The sequence below is a fragment of the Hyaena hyaena genome, unplaced genomic scaffold (genome assembly GCF_003009895.1).
Source record: "Hyaena hyaena isolate Hyena2069 unplaced genomic scaffold, ASM300989v1 scaffold_1359, whole genome shotgun sequence".
Lineage (NCBI taxonomy): Eukaryota > Metazoa > Chordata > Mammalia > Carnivora > Hyaenidae > Hyaena > Hyaena hyaena.
In genome coordinates this window covers 9,481-25,450 of record NW_024081992.1, presented here as the reverse complement: position 1 = coordinate 25,450, position 15,970 = coordinate 9,481, and the positions used below count along the sequence as shown (strand labels likewise).

The window sequence follows — 15,970 nt, the reverse complement described above, 5'->3', positions numbered from 1 at the left end:
TAATTGGCAGATATTGACTCAAAAAATAGGTATTCCAAATGAATTTCTGATGAGTAATACATTGAATCATATATAAAAAAACCTATTCATTAAAAAATAAGACTGAATTTTACAAAAGAGTTTTACCAAAGCTTTAAGGATAAAATACTCATTTTAGACAAACAGATCTAAAAGAGGGGAAAACCAATATAAAAGCACCGTGCAGTGCTTTTTAAATTAAAGAAATGGAAAACAGGCAGCATGTATTGTGATGCCATTATAATCCTATCACCAAGAACAGTATTAAAAGGGCAAATTCTTTTGTAATCACTTGTGAATATAAATATTAAATAATATTTATTATATAATTAGTATGTTGAATTTAGGAATGTGTATCTGGTATAACACATGTCCTATGGCTGGCTGCTTTTAGGTATTAGCTCATTTAGCCAAGATGCTAAAGAATATTAAATTTTTTTCACCTATTGGCAGAAAAGTATGAAAATATTATCAATAAGATACTATTAAACATATAATCAAAATATAAAGTAGCAATAAGCCTGCAGCCAAAGTTAAGTTTCTAAGTGGCTCATGTCTTTGTGAAGCAAGGAAGGTGACTTCACATATGGATATTGAGTTGATTAAATTGTGTGTGATGGCAGCACTTGAAGAAATGTGTCTACAGCAGATAAATTTGCTTCACTATTAGTATTATGGCAGAAACAGTGCTTGAAGAGTTGAAGAAATTGAGATATTGGCAGTATTAGTAAACAATTAAAAAGCAACTGGTTAAAAGTAGTTTTGTCTCTTAAAAAGTTGAGATGTTACTGATACTGCTGGGGTTCTTTTGAGTAATAAGTGACAAGTTTGAAGTGACAGAATAACTGGCATTTACAAATAGTATAAATGGAACACGTTTAGCTAAGAATATTTTTAAAGTAAATAACAAGATAATTCCGTAAAACCTGAAGTGGAATCTACTAAGATGTATGAAGCAGAATAAAGGCTTATTTGGGCAAAAAAATTATTAAAACATAAGGCATATGGTTATTTCTTCAACTCTTCATTTCTTGCATTAGGTACATTGTGGAAAACATTTGAACTTGCTATGTGATATTGAAACAGCAGTATTAATTTTAAACTTTGCTTTCAATTTAATCATCAGTCCAGTCAAAAATAGAATCAGAATATTCTTACTTATCCTGAAACACAGCAGCTTGATGGCTCAGTGGGAAAGTTTTATTACAATTTTTTTTTTAGGTCAGGGCTAAGATTGAAACTTTTCTGAACAAGAAGAACTACCCTCAAGCTTTATTATCAAGCACTAAATGGCTTTGAAAATTAGAATATGCTACAGAATGGACAATGATTGTTAATGATTTCAATCTAAAATTACAAAACAGTATTTATATGTGAAGATTACGGTGTGGTAAAGCCATTTAGCTGATGACCAACATTGTTTGAATCACATGTAATGGCTAGCTGCTTTATAAATTCATACTGTCAAAGCTAAGACAAGAAGTTAAAACTACATTTCGGGGCGCCTGGGTGGCTTAGTCGGTTGGGCATCCGACTTTCGCTTGGGTCATGATCTCGCGGTTCATGGGTTCGAGCCCCGCGTCGGGCTCTGTGCTGGCTGCCGGCTCAGAGCCTGGAGCCTGTTTCAGTCTGTGACTCCCTCTCTCTCTGACCCTCCCCTGCTCACGCTGTCTCTCTCTCCTAGAAATAAATAAAACATTTAAAAAAAAAAAGTTAAAACTACATTTCGGGGCGCCTGGGTGGCTTAGTCGGTTAAGCGTCCGACTTCGCTTAGGTCATGTTCTCGCGGTTCGTGGGTTCGGCCCCGCGTCGGGCTCTGTGCTGACTGCCAGCTCAGAGCCTGGAGCCTGTTTCAGTCTGTGACTCCCTCTCTCTTTGACCCTCCCATGCTCACGCTGTCTCTCTCTCTCTCCTAGAAATAAATAAAACATTTAAAAAAAAAACAAAACTACATTTCAATGCACATTTTCAGTGGATATGTTTACTGAGCACACACTACAGTCTCAGCAATGTTTTATGGGACTTCATGCAAGTGCAAAATAAATCCCCATATTTCAGAATCATTTTTACCATTCAGTTGAAGATCTTCCAGCTTAATTGTCGATTGGAAGCAATTAATCTACAATGCATTGACAAGTTCTGAGGTAATTATCAAGAAAGTCTAGTAGGCAGCTATAAATGATTTATAGATGATGAACATACTCAAATCATAATCTTGAGGACTGTTATCCGTATTTGGAAACAGCTATCTGTTTACAATTCATAAAATCTCCGTACAGATCCACATTAAATGAGACACATTTAGAATTGATTTTTGTAACAGGGAACATTAATTTGAAACCCCAGTTAAGCAAAATGTTATCCCCCTCCTAAGAAAAAGAATTTCATTCTTAGATGATAATATCTATTTTATAATACGTTTATCAATTTTTGTATTTTGAGTCTATTTATGAAAGTTCTGTGAAATCTTTTACCAGCAATTTTAACATTTGTGAGATGATATATCATTGTGGCTTTGACTTGCATTTCCCTGATGATTAGGTCATTTTGAACACCTTTAGAGATACCTGTTGGCCATATGTATATAATCTTTGGAAATTTGTCTATTCAGATCATCTTCCTGTTGATTAATCAGATAATTTTTTCCTGTTGAATTGTAGGAGTTTGTATATGTTTTCAGTGTTAATCCCTTATTAGATTTATAATTTTCAAATATTCTCTCCCCCTTTAGTCAGTTGCCTTTCAGTTTGATGTTTTCCTTTGCTATGCAGTGCTTTTTAAATTGATATAGCCCCACTTGTTTATTTTTGCTTTTACTGCCTTTCCTTTAATGTCACCCCAAAATATCATAGCCAGATTGATGTTATGGAATTTATCATCTATTTTTTCTTCCAGGGTTTTATGGATTCAGGTCTTACATTAAAGTCTTTAATCTACTTTGGGTTAGTTTTTGTGTATAGTTTAAGATAGAGGTCCAGCTTCATTCTTTTGCATGTGGTTGTCCAATTTTCCCAACACAGTTTATAAAATAGACTGTCCTTTCCCCTGTGTGTTTCCTGGCTCTTTTGTCATAATTAATTGACCATATATGTGTGGGTTTAGTTCCAGGCTGTATCTTTTGTTCCATTGGTTTCTGTGTGTGTTTATGCCATCCTATTTTGATTACCATAGCTTTGGTAATATTGTTTGAAATCAGGAAGCATGTTGCTTCCAGCTTTGTTATTTTGGCGATTTGAGGTCCTATGCAATTCCCTACAAATTTTGTGATAGACAGATTTAGGTTTTCCTTTCCAATTTGGAATGCTTTTACTTTTTTTTTTTCCCCCCGCTTAATTGCACCAGCTAGACTTCAGTACTATACTGAATAAAAGTGGTGAGAGTGGGTATCTTTGTCTTATTCCTGATGTCTTCTTCCTGAGTCTGATGTTAGAGATGGCCTTATGCTGAGGTACATTCCTCTCTAGATCTGCTATGTTGACAGCTTTTCAAATATGTTATATTTTATCAAATGTTTGTATCTATTGAAATTATCGCATCTTTTATATATATTGTTAATGGAATATCATTGATTGATTTTCAGATATTGAACCATTCTTGCATCCTTGTAATAAGCCCATCTGAGCATGCCGTGTAATCCTTTCAAAATATTGTTGACTTTGGTTTGCTAGTTTGTTGAGGATATTTGCTTATATGGTAATCAGAGATATTGGCCTGTACTTATCTTTTCTTATTGTGTCCTTGTCTAAGTTTGGTATGTAAGCATACAACTGCAGAAAATCAAAGACAGCAAGAAAGGAATAGATTTTCAAAAAACAAAATTGACAAGATGGCAATAAATATGTGCTTATTTTTAATTAAATACAAATGCCTAAATTCCCCCATTAAAAGACACAGGGTGACTGAATAGATAAATAAAACCCATTTTGAAGCTCCCTAGAAGAGACTAACATTAGATCAGACCTAAAGATATATATAACCTGAAAGGGAAGGGATGAAAAAAATGTATTCCATGCAAACCTGAATAAACAGAGAATATATATGGGTGGCCAATAGACACTTGAAAAGATGCTCATGATCTCTAATCATCAGGGAAATGCAAATCAAAACAAGTTTTGGAGAGGATGTCTAGCAAACAGAACACTTGTGCAATCACTATAGAAAACAGTATGGAGTTACCTCACAACACTAAAAATAGAACTACCATACAATCTAGCAGCTCTACTTCTTTGTATTGACCAAGGAAAATGAAAACCCTATTTAGAAAAGATATTTCCACCTAATGTTCATTACAGCATTATTTACAATAGCCAAGATATGGAAGCAACTTAAGTACATATTTATCAACAGATGAATGGATAAAAAGATATATACACAATGGAATATCATTCAGCCATAAAACAAAATGAAATTTTGGTCACTCCTGATAACATGAAAGAACCAAGACGGTATTATGCTCCGTGAAATAAGACATAAACTAATACCATATGATTTCCCTTCGATGTAGAATCTAAACAAACACACAAACAGAAATACATTCATAATTACAAAGAACAAACTGGTCGTTGCTGCAGGGTGGGGAGTGGAGACAAGGGCAAAATAAGTGAATGTAGTTGTAAAACAAGTTAGGAGGATGAAAAGTATAGAATAGAGACAATAGTCAATATTTTAGTAATTAGTGCACCTATGGCTAGTGTGGTATTTTATTAAGTATATAAAGTCCAATCACTTTGTTGTATACCTATTACTAATATTCTATGTCAATTATAATTCAATTAAAAATGTAGGGGCACCTAGGTGGCTCCGTTGGTTAAGTGTCTGACTTGAGCTCAGGTCACCATCTCGTGGTTTGTGGGTTCGAGCCTCGTGTTGGGCTCAAAGCCTGGAGCCCATTTCAGATTCCGTGTCTATCTCAAAAACATTAAAAAAAATTAAAAATGTAAATGTACTACATTCTGTAATCAAAAGAGTAATGGGTTAAAAAAAAAAAAAGATCCATCTAGATGCTGCCTACAAGAAACTCACACATAGACTTAAAGTGAAAGGGATGGAAAAGATATAGTCTATGCAAATGGAAACCAAAGGAAAGCTAAGGTAGCTATATTTATATCAGATGAAATACACTTTAAGACAAAGGCCATATAATAGACATGTAGGACATTATAAGACATGCAAAAGTGAATCCAATAAGAGAACATTTATAAATATTTATGCACCCAACATAGAAACACCTAAAGCAAATTTTTACAACATACCTAATCAAAGAAGTATATAATAGTGCAATAATAGTAGAGGTCTTTAATAAAACACTTTCATCAATCGATAGATTTTCCAGACAAAAACAATGGATAAGGAAAAATTGGCCTTAAATAACCTGTTAGGCCAGATGGACTTAAACAAATATATATACAGAGCATTCCATTCAAGTGCATCAGAATACACATTCTTCAAGTGCATATGAAACATTCTCCAGGGTAGATCATATATTAAGTCACAAAACAAGTCCTAATGAATAACTTCAAGATATCAAGCATCTTTTATAACCACAATGGTATGAAACTAGATATTGCTTAGAAGAAAACTGGAAACTTCACAAATGTGTGAAGATTTAAACAACATGCTGCTGAAAATCCCATGTGTCAAAGAAGAAATCAAAATAGAAAAAAATACCTTGAGACAAATGAAAATGTAACATACCAAAACTTACGGGATACATCAAAAGCAGTTCTAGGAAGAAAGTTATTAGCAATGATGCCTCTATCAAGAAACAGGTAGGATCTCCAACAATTTAACTTTACACTTCGAGGAACTAGAAAAAGAACAAACAGAGCCTAAAGTTAGTAGAAGGAAGAAATAAATGTTAGAGAAGAAATAAGAGAAATATAAAGTAGAAAGACAGTAGAAAAGACCAATGAAGCTAAGCTCTTTTTTGAAAAGGTAAAATTGATAAACCTTAGACTCACCAAAAAAAAAAAAAAAAAAAAATCCGTAATGGGAAAGGAAACATAACTGATAGTACAGAAATACAAAGGATAAGAAAATGAAGAATTATATGCCAACAAATTGGATAACCTAGAAGAAATACATAAATTCCTAGAAACGTACAACCTACCAAAACTGAATCATGAAGAAATAGGAAGGAATCTGAACAGACCAATTATTAAGGAGTTATCAGTAAGGAGATTGAATCAGCAATCAAAAACTCCCAGCAAGTAAAAGGCTTCACATGTGAATTCTATCAAATACTTATAGTTGAATGTATTGCATCATATATATTATATGTATAGGGAACACTTCCAAAATTATTTTCCTAAGACCAGTATTACCTTGATACCAGATGAGACTCATGATGTCCACTACCCAAGCCAATCATTAGAGAACCTGGTTTCAAATAATTCAAGAAGGATATTTAAGTAGAGCCTGCCAACATTTTGCCATTGTTTCTGGTATTGCTTTTTTAATCCTTTATGGACTAATGGCCATTTATGAAAAATGCTGAGAATCAGAGGAACTAACCACTACCCAACTAGAAGAATTATCAGGACTTGTAATTAACCAGGATCAAAGTGAGTCTCAATGGAAGAACCAACAGATACCACCTACGTATGATCTTTTATTAAGGCCTTTTTAAAGTCTCTTGAACATTTTTAAGTATAAATTCTGTCATAAAAATATCATCCCCCATCCTGCCTGATCCCTGCTCAGCCCTAGCCAGCACCTGTCAGTGTCCTCACATACCATGTCCTGCCCATCTCCACACCTTTGCTTCTTCTGTGGAGCCATTTGTCTGCTTATATCTCCTCTGATCTGATACAGAAGAATCATAGCATTCTTCATATACTTTGCATGCATAGTTTTGTCAAGCTAGTGAACCTGTCTTGAATGCATTTTCCCCAACTGTAAAATGGAGCCAGTCATTCTGCTCTGAGTCCCACTGGACCATTGAGAGGCTCCAAGGGGGACACTGTGAGTCCCTAGTGAGGAGAGAGGTTCCAGGAGGTAGTGTCACTGCTTACCCCTCACCACTACAGAACTTCCTGTCCCCCCCACTTCCTCTCAGCACTCACAGCCTTCACCTGTTTCAACAGCTTTGATCTTCATTAAACAGTTTCATTAAAAAAAAAAATTCTCTCTCCCACCCTCTTCCCAGAGCACTACACTAGAACTCTGGGAAGCTTCACAATGAATGATACTCAAAGACACATGGTTATTTCCCCCTCACCTTCCTAAACTGTAAGCCTATCTACTTCAGCTCTGAACCAAACAAATCATTTAGATGTGGCCATATGTTTTTTGTCTTTAAAAAGTCTTTCTTGTGAACATTATGGTTTTGACTTTAAATTAGAATATGTTTCCATTTTATCTTGAATTAGATATATTTGAATAATTATCATATGATCCATCAATTCCACTTCTGAATACTTCTTCAGAAAATAAACACAAATATTAATTCAGAAAGATATCTTCACCATGTTCATTATAGCATTTACAATAGCCAAGACCTGAAAAGCAATCAGAGTGTTCATTGATGAAGGAATAGTTCAAGAAAATGTAGTATATGTATACATATCTGTACATGCACACATGTAACAGAATATTATTTACATGTGGAATAAAAAAAAAAAAAACCCTGGAACTCATAAAAAGAACAGATTGGTTACTGTGGGAGTGGGGGTAACAAAATGGGTGAGGGGGGCTCAAAAATACAAACTTAAAAATAAGCAGGGGGATGTAATATACAGCATGACAATTATTGTTAATAATACTGGATTTGAAAGTTGCTGAGAGTAAATCTTTAAAACCTGGGCACCCGGGTGGGTGCAATCAGTTAAAGCTCTGACTTCCCTTCAAGTCATGGTCTCATGGTTCATGGATTTGAGCCCCACATCATTTGCTCCACTGGTGGTGTGTAGCCTGCTTGGGATTCTCTCTCTCTACCCTTTCTCCACTTGCATGCTCTCTCTCTCAAATAAATAAAGTTTAATAAAAATTAATAAAATCACATAAAAATAATTTCCAACTACATGTGATCGATGTTAACTAGACTTATTGTGGTTAGTTATTAATACATACAAATACTGACTCATGTACACCTGAAACTAATTTTATACCTCAGTTGTATCCTAATTTTAAAATTATGTAAATTTACTTCCTTTTTAAATGAAGTACCTTGACCCATAACTGAAATATTTACTATCTAGCTATTTGCGTTAAAAGTTTTCCAACCCTTTTTTATTTTTTATTTTAAGAAAATTAATTTTTTTGAGAGAGAGGGAAGGAGGGAGACAGTGTGAGTGGGGCAGGGTCAGAGAGAGAGGGAGACACAGAATCTGAAGCAGGCTCCAGGCTCCAAGCTATCAGCACAGAGCCTAACCTGGAGCTTGAACTCACAAACCCTGAGATCATGAATTGAGCCAAAGTTGGCCACTTAACAGACTGAGCCACCCAGGTGCCCCTCCAAACCCATTTTAAGCATAAATCTGAAAATGTCACTTAATTATTTAAAACTGGTAAATGGCCAGTTATCCAAACAATTCAGAGTTCATAACATTATAGTGGAAAAGAGAAAAGACGTTTGACTGTAGCCAGGGCCAATTTTATGCCTAATTCAAGATTCATCTACTTAGATTATGTTTTTCACAATTTTGAATGATGACTTTTATGGTAATAATAATATCCCCATATATCAGAGGTAACTATTTGAATAAGCTACATTAATCCACTGTGTTCTATAACTAGTTTTAGCAATAATTGGGTGTTACTAGTGACATCATTCATTCTCAATTTCTTTAGTGTCGGCTATAGAAAGTATCTGGAACTTCTCATTCATTTATTACACAAATATTTATTGAGCCTTATTTTGAGCCATGCACCATCACAGTAATAGAACACAAAGGGTGACTGCCTTCATGGGTCTGGCATGTGGCCCTCAGTGTATATAAAAAATATGGTTGTCAAAGTCTTTTAAAAAGAATTCATTCTGCAAAACAAATTAAAACTTTGTCCTATATGGGGGTCTCTATTAGTTGAGTGTAATTGACATTAAAATAAGGCCACAAAAGTGAATCTAATTTTAAAAAGGATCAAAAATGCCTCATAAATAGGGGGTAAATATTCAATTGATAGTTTAAAAAATACAGACCTCAACAAAATATTAGCACACTGCATTCAGAAATTCATTAAAATGATCATTCACCATGATCAAGTTGGATTTATTCTGGAGAAGCAAGGATGGTTCAGTATTTGCAGATGCATCAGTGTAGTACAGCACATTAAAAAAAAAGGATAAAAATCATGATCCTCTCAAGAGGCAAAAAAAATTGTCAAAATTTGACATCTGTTCATGATAAAAACTCTCAAAGTGGGTTTACAGGGATCATGACTCAACATAATGGCCATATATGACAATTCACAACATCATACACAGTAGTGAACAACAGAGCATTTTCTCCTAAGGTCGGGAACAAGGCAAGGATGCCTGCTCTCACCACTTTTATTCAACATAATACTAGAAATTCTAATGCAGGAGTCAGACAAGAAATGAAGTTATTCAGATTGTTAAGAAAGAAGTTAAACTGTGACTATTTGTAGATGACATGATCCTATACATAGAAAGCTCTAAGGACTCCACCAAAAAAGTATTAGAAGTAATCAATGAATTCAGTGAAAGTTCAGAGTATACAATTAATACAAGGAAATCAGTTGTTTTTTATATACTGATAATGTAGCAGAAAAAGAAATTAAGCAAACAGTTCCACTTATAATTGCATCAAAAAGAATAAAATACCCAGAAATAAACTTAACTGAGGAGGTAAACAATTGTACTCAGCCACCATGAAACATTGATGAAATAAATCACAAATAGAAAGATATGCCATGATCATGGGTTGGAATAATTAATATTGCTAAAATATCCATGCTACCCATAGCCATCTATGCATTTAATGTAATAATAATCCTTATAAAAATACCAATAGTATTTTTTCACAGAACCAGAACAAATAATACTGAAATTTGTAGGGAACCACAAAAGACTTCAAGTATCCAAAGCAATCTTGATCAAAAAGAACAAAGCGAGAGGTATCACAATCTTAGATTTCAAGATCTATTACAAAGTTGTAGTAATCAAATCAGTATGCTACTGGCACAAATACAGGCACATAGGTCAATGGAACAAGAGAGAGAGCCCTGAAATGAATCCACACTACTATGGTCAATTAGTCCATGACAAAGGAAGCAAGAATATACAATGGGGAAAAGCAGTCTCTTCAATAAATGGTGCTGGGAAAACTGGACAGCTACATGCAAAAGAAGTAAACTGGACCACTTTCTCATACCATACATAAAAACACATTCAAAATGGGGTTAAAGAACTAAACTTGAGTCCAGAAACCATAAAACTCCTGGAAGAAAATATAAGCAGTAATCTCTTTGCCGTTGGCCTTAGCAACATTTTTCTATAGATGTCTCTTCCCGCAAGGGAAACAAAAGCAAAAATAAACTATTAGGAATACACCAAAATAAAAGGCTTTTGTGCAGCAAAGGAAACCATCAACAAACCAAAAAGGCAACCTAGTGATTATGATATTTGCAAATGCCATGTCCAAAAGAGGTTAATATCCAAAATATGTAAAGAACTTAGACAACGCAACACCAAAAATCCTCATACAATCTGATTAAGTAGTGGGCAGAAGACCTGAATAGACATTTCTCCAAAGAAGACATACAGATGGCCAACAGATACATGAGAAATTTCTCAGTGTCACTAATCTTTAGGAAAATGCAAATCAAATAATGAGGTATCACAACTGTCAGAATGTCTAGAATCAAAAAGACAAAATATAGCAAATGTTAGTAAAGATGTATAGAAAAAGAAACTTTTGTGCTTTGCTGATGGGAATGTAATTTGATGTAGCCACTATAGAAAATGGCATGGAACTTCCTCAAAAAGTTAAAATAAAAATACCTTAGGATCCAGTAATTCACCCACTTGATATTTACCCAAAGAAAATACAAGACTAACTTGAGAAAAAGATATGTACTTCTACATTTACTGCAGCATTGCTAACAACAGCCAAGATATGGGAGCAACCCAAACGTCCATCAGTAGAGGAAGAGATTAAGAATGGTGTGTATGTAATGGACTAATACTCAACCATACAAAAATGAGATCTTGCCGGGTCTCCTGGGTGGCTCAGTGGGTTAAGCCTACGACTTTGGCTCAGGTCATGACCTCACAGCATATGAGTTCAAGCCCCGCGTTGGGCTCTGTGCTGACAGCTCAGAGCCTGGAGCTGCTTTAGATTCTGTGTCTCCCTCTCTCTCTGCCCCTCCCTCACTTGTGTGCACGCACTGTCTTTCTCAAAAATAAACATTAAAAAAAAAATGAGATCTTGCCATTTGAGACAACATGGATGGATCTGATCTGGGGGTATTATGTTAAATGAAATAAGAGAAAGTACCATATGATTGCACTTATTTTGTCAAACCTAAAAAGCAAAACAAAAGCAGAAACAGACCCATAAATACAGAGAACTAATGACTGCTAGAAGGATGGGAAATGGAAAAATGGAGTAGAGTAGAAGATACAGGCTTCCAGTTATGGAACAAATAAGGCACAGGGATGAAAGGTACAGCTTACCGAATATAGTCAATAGAATTGTAATCATTTGCATGGTGACAGATGGTACCTGCACTTATAGTAAACATAGCATAACATATAGAGTTGTTAAATCACTATGTTGTACACCTGAAACTAATATAACATTGTATGTCAACTCTATTTTGATTTTAAAATATTCTTAATTAAAAATGAATTATGGATATATATTTTCATTTGAATTTATTTATAACTTAAGTATGTCCCCAAACCTTATAATAATTCAAAGATTGGTTTTGGTGGGTCTTAATTTTTTTAATATTGCATGTTAACATGAAATGTATCTCTTCCTCAGATTTTCAGAGTCAACATAAAGTAGTTCTGCATCATTTTGTTAAAATGTGGGTGCTGGTTTTAAAATGGCCTTGTCAAGTTTTCTGATTACTTTCTTTCACATTTGATATTAAACTCATTTTCTCGAGACATCTATTGTGTCATTATTTTTGTTCATTTTATTAACAGGTCCCACTCTTCTAGAACCGTACTTTTTAGTGGCTTTGTGATGTAAGCAAATCTCCAAGAATATTTTCTTAAATTCAACATCTTCATAAATTTTGATATTTTCCTTTACTTTGGTGTTTGGGTTAAGCTAAGCCCATCAAGTAGGACATTGTCTGAATGAGGCAGATAAGAATACTAGTGAAAAATACTAGTTTGAGTAGACACTAGTTATTTAATTTGTTCATTTAAATATTTTAATTTTTCATTCCCTACAACTTAACTTTGAAGATTTAAGTAATAGCAAAAATAATTCCTTATAGTTTTTATTTATAATATTTAATCCTGATCCTATGGATGTAAAGGAAACCAAGATAAGTCAACTTTCTTCCAGGAAAGTAACAAAGGTGTGAAAGGTTTCTATACTACTCAGCTATCTAGAATTTGCCTATGTTGGGGCACCTGGGTGGCTCAGTCAGTTAAGCATCTGACTTCACCTCAGGCTGTGATATGCCTTGGGAATTCAAGTTTTTTGCCAGGCTCTATGCTGATAGCTTAGATCCTGGAGCCTGCTTTGGATTCTATGTTTCCCTCTCTGTCCCTCCCCTACTCACACTCTGTCTCTCTCACTCTCTCAAAACTAAATAAACATTAAAAATTTTTTTAAAAAGAAGAATTTGCCTATGTTATTAATCATCTGAAAGAAAGTGAAAGCCATGTCTTGGTTTGGAAACCCATACTCCTGAGCCAGAAGTAGGAGCCCTAGCCCCGCCCTCTCTCAATTCCAGTTAAAGGGGTCAATCAGCAACTTGGCTTCTCAGCAAAAACATCACAAATACACACAAATACAAACATCACAAAAACATCACACCTTCTAATAAAATGATAATTAACCAGATGCCAAATATCTACACAACTGAGGAAAATCCTTTCTGTTTTCTTTTGTAATGATTCTTACTGGTACTGGGATTCTTAAATATTAAAGGAACAAAAGCCACAAATTTAAAGTTGGTTCATCCATAGACCTGAACCCATTATGTCATGGTATTTTTTTATGTTTATTTTTGAGACACGCACACAGAGAGAGAGAGAGAGTGAAAGCAGGATTGAGGCAGAGGGAGAGGGAGACATAGACTCTGAAGCAAGCTCCAGGCTCTGAGCCATCAGCACAGAGCCCTACTCAGGGCTCAATCCCACCAGCCATGAAATCATGACCTGAGCTGAAGTGAGATGCCCAACCAACTGAACCACGCAGGCAGCCCCCCCCCTTTTTTTTTTGTTTAATTTCATGGTATTTTTTTAATCCACTCAGAACTTTCCAAATAAACTGGTTGCTATGAATAATTTGCTTGAATACTTGTTCAGTAATTCCTGTTTGCAAGGGTCACACTCCTACCTCTCTCCCTTTCAGCTTGCTATGTCACACTCAGGATTTTGTAAATAGCACAATAAATGGAAGGTAACTCCTGCTAGAAAAATCAAGGCATTGAACGGCTGTGGCAGAAGTGGAGATAAGTCTCTCTCAAATGTCAGAGTTCTTGTGTGCAAGTCTTGTCTCTATCCTAATTAAATTACAAGTGAAGGTGTTTCTGACTCACGGGACATCTGCCTCCTAGCTGACAAGAGCCCTCTTTTCACTACAGGGTAGAGGGTGGAGGAGATTGGGTCTTGACTTGCCTCTATCAGGCCTCAAGAAAAACTAACAGGGTAAAATAGCATCCATCTTTTCAGTTCATGAAATGAATACCCTTATCTGAAAAGTTATGTTCAGGAAAAATCTGTTAAAATATCTTCAAGTTAGAGCATTACTACAGTTTTTGAGCGGGTCTTTAGTTATGTTGACAGTGAGACTTATTCAAGGATTTCAAATGTATTCATCATTGCAAATTTAATAATTATAGCAATTGCGTAAAGATAATAACTGTAACAATGAACACTTTGGTATATAATAAAACCTTAATAACTCAAGAACAATTGATGCAAAGCATCTTACAAAATCTTTAACTCAGGGGCACCTGGTTGGTTCAGTAGGTTAAGCATCTGACCCTTGGTTTCAGATCAGGTCAAGGTTTTGTGGACCATGAGTTCAAGCCCCACATTGGGCTCTGTGCTGACAGCATGGAGTCTGCTTGAGATTCTCTCTCTCTCTTCCTCTCTCTGCCCCTCCTTTGCTGTCTCTCAAAATAAACTTAAAAAAAAAAATATGTTAAGTAAATTGTTTTAAAGTAAAAATTTATAAAAAATAAAAATGTACAAAATGTCAAAAAGCAGACCAATCTGATTTGGTTTAATTATATGTAACAATAAAAATCTTGACACCTAAATGTTTTATGTAAATACAGAAGCAGCTTTAGCAAGACCTAAAGCAGTAGTCCACACCTAGTTTCTTTGCAGAATTGTTTATACTGATCAACTTACTGTACACTTCTAAAACAAACTTCAGTCAGTTATTTTCAATACTAATCTTCTAATATACACTTTTCAGTGCTAATCAACCTAATGGAAGGAAAGCATTCACCTGAGATGAAAAAAATATGCAACCCACTTCCTTACTATGTCACTTAAAAGTTGTTCAACTCACCTATCCAAAATCTCCATTCTTCTAAACGGAGGAGTTTGTAATTTGGAGTCATTAGCATCACAATCTAGGATATTTCCATGTCAGAATCAGTGGGATCTAAAATCATTTGTTAACCAATGGTGCAAATACAACTGCAGAGAAACTTCTACCACGTGTGTAAGATAGACTTAAAAAGTGATCTTTACTAAAAGCACTTTTTAGGAGAAGGTCTTCACTGTGTTTCCACAATAAGAGGTGATTGGCTGCACAAGGAATCTGAGAATACTCAGCTGCTCATTTCACATCATGTTGCTTTTTGCTTTTTCTATGAACTGATATATTTGATTAAAGGTATCAGCAGCTTCTCACCAAAGAGTAAGTGAATTAAGTCAGTAATTTAGTGCTCATGTCCAAAGTACCAGAACAAAAATTGTTCATGTTAATTTTGTGATTATGTTGTCTAGGACCCACCGATCTCAGCATGAAGAGGCAGTTGGCGACTAGCTCAGGATCCTCCAGCAGTTCAAGCTCCAGACCCCAGCTGAGTCCAACTGAAATCAATGCCGTGAGACAGCTGGTCGCAGGATATCGAGAATCAGCTGCATTTTTATTGCGTTCTGCAGATGAACTGGAAAATCTTATTTTACAACAGAACTGAGTCAAATGACGATCCTATTCACTGAGGTCTAAGTTTGCAGTTTCCACTAATGACATTTTGATTTCCCAACAGAGATGCTTCTGGTCTTACTGCACAGTCTTAAGAGAAATACTTCCATTATGCCACATTGTCCTTGATCCATAAAGTGATATACTAAGGTGCTTCAAAGGAACTCTGACCTCTGAAGTACTTGAGATACAGTAATGTGTCCAGCCCACTGCTTTTTGTTTTAGTATGTCAGCATAAGTATCAGGGGCAAATAAAGGCTGTATATTCCTAATTCAAGGATAAAACAGAAGAAGCTTGTGGTATAAATAGTTCAAGGTCCAACAGAAATATTAGTGGAATTTGCTACTGACTTATTGAACTGAAAGCTGCAGTGTCTGGCAAAAAAAAAAAAAAAAAAAAAAAAAAAAAAAATTTCTTGTTGCTACAGGATATAACAACAATGAGAAGGATCTTGTATTTTAAAAAAATATATATGTAGTTTTTATAAAAAGAAAACTTGTTTTTCATTCAAAATTGTCATTTTTACTTTGGTAACTTTTTCATAGGTCCTAAAAAAAACTGTTTTGAGAAACTACTCTAAGTACCTTTTCCACATCCCTTTGCCTTCTCCTCTTTCCAAATTCTTTCTACA

The 15,970-nt window shown here is 35.0% G+C and overlaps 1 protein-coding gene across 4 annotated transcripts in view; it reads left to right on the top strand.

Moving 5' to 3' along the window:
• NOL4 (nucleolar protein 4) overlaps positions 1-15,715 on the top strand; it is a 310,626-nt gene extending 294,911 nt beyond the window's left edge. For all 4 annotated transcript variants that reach the window (XM_039223480.1, XM_039223479.1, XM_039223478.1 and 1 more), the window contains one exon: positions 15,137-15,715. In XM_039223480.1, coding sequence (XP_039079411.1) covers positions 15,137-15,330 — 194 coding nt within the window. In that variant the 3' untranslated portion in view covers positions 15,331-15,715. The remainder of the gene's footprint in view (positions 1-15,136) is intronic.
• Positions 15,716-15,970: the final 255 nt, after the last annotated feature.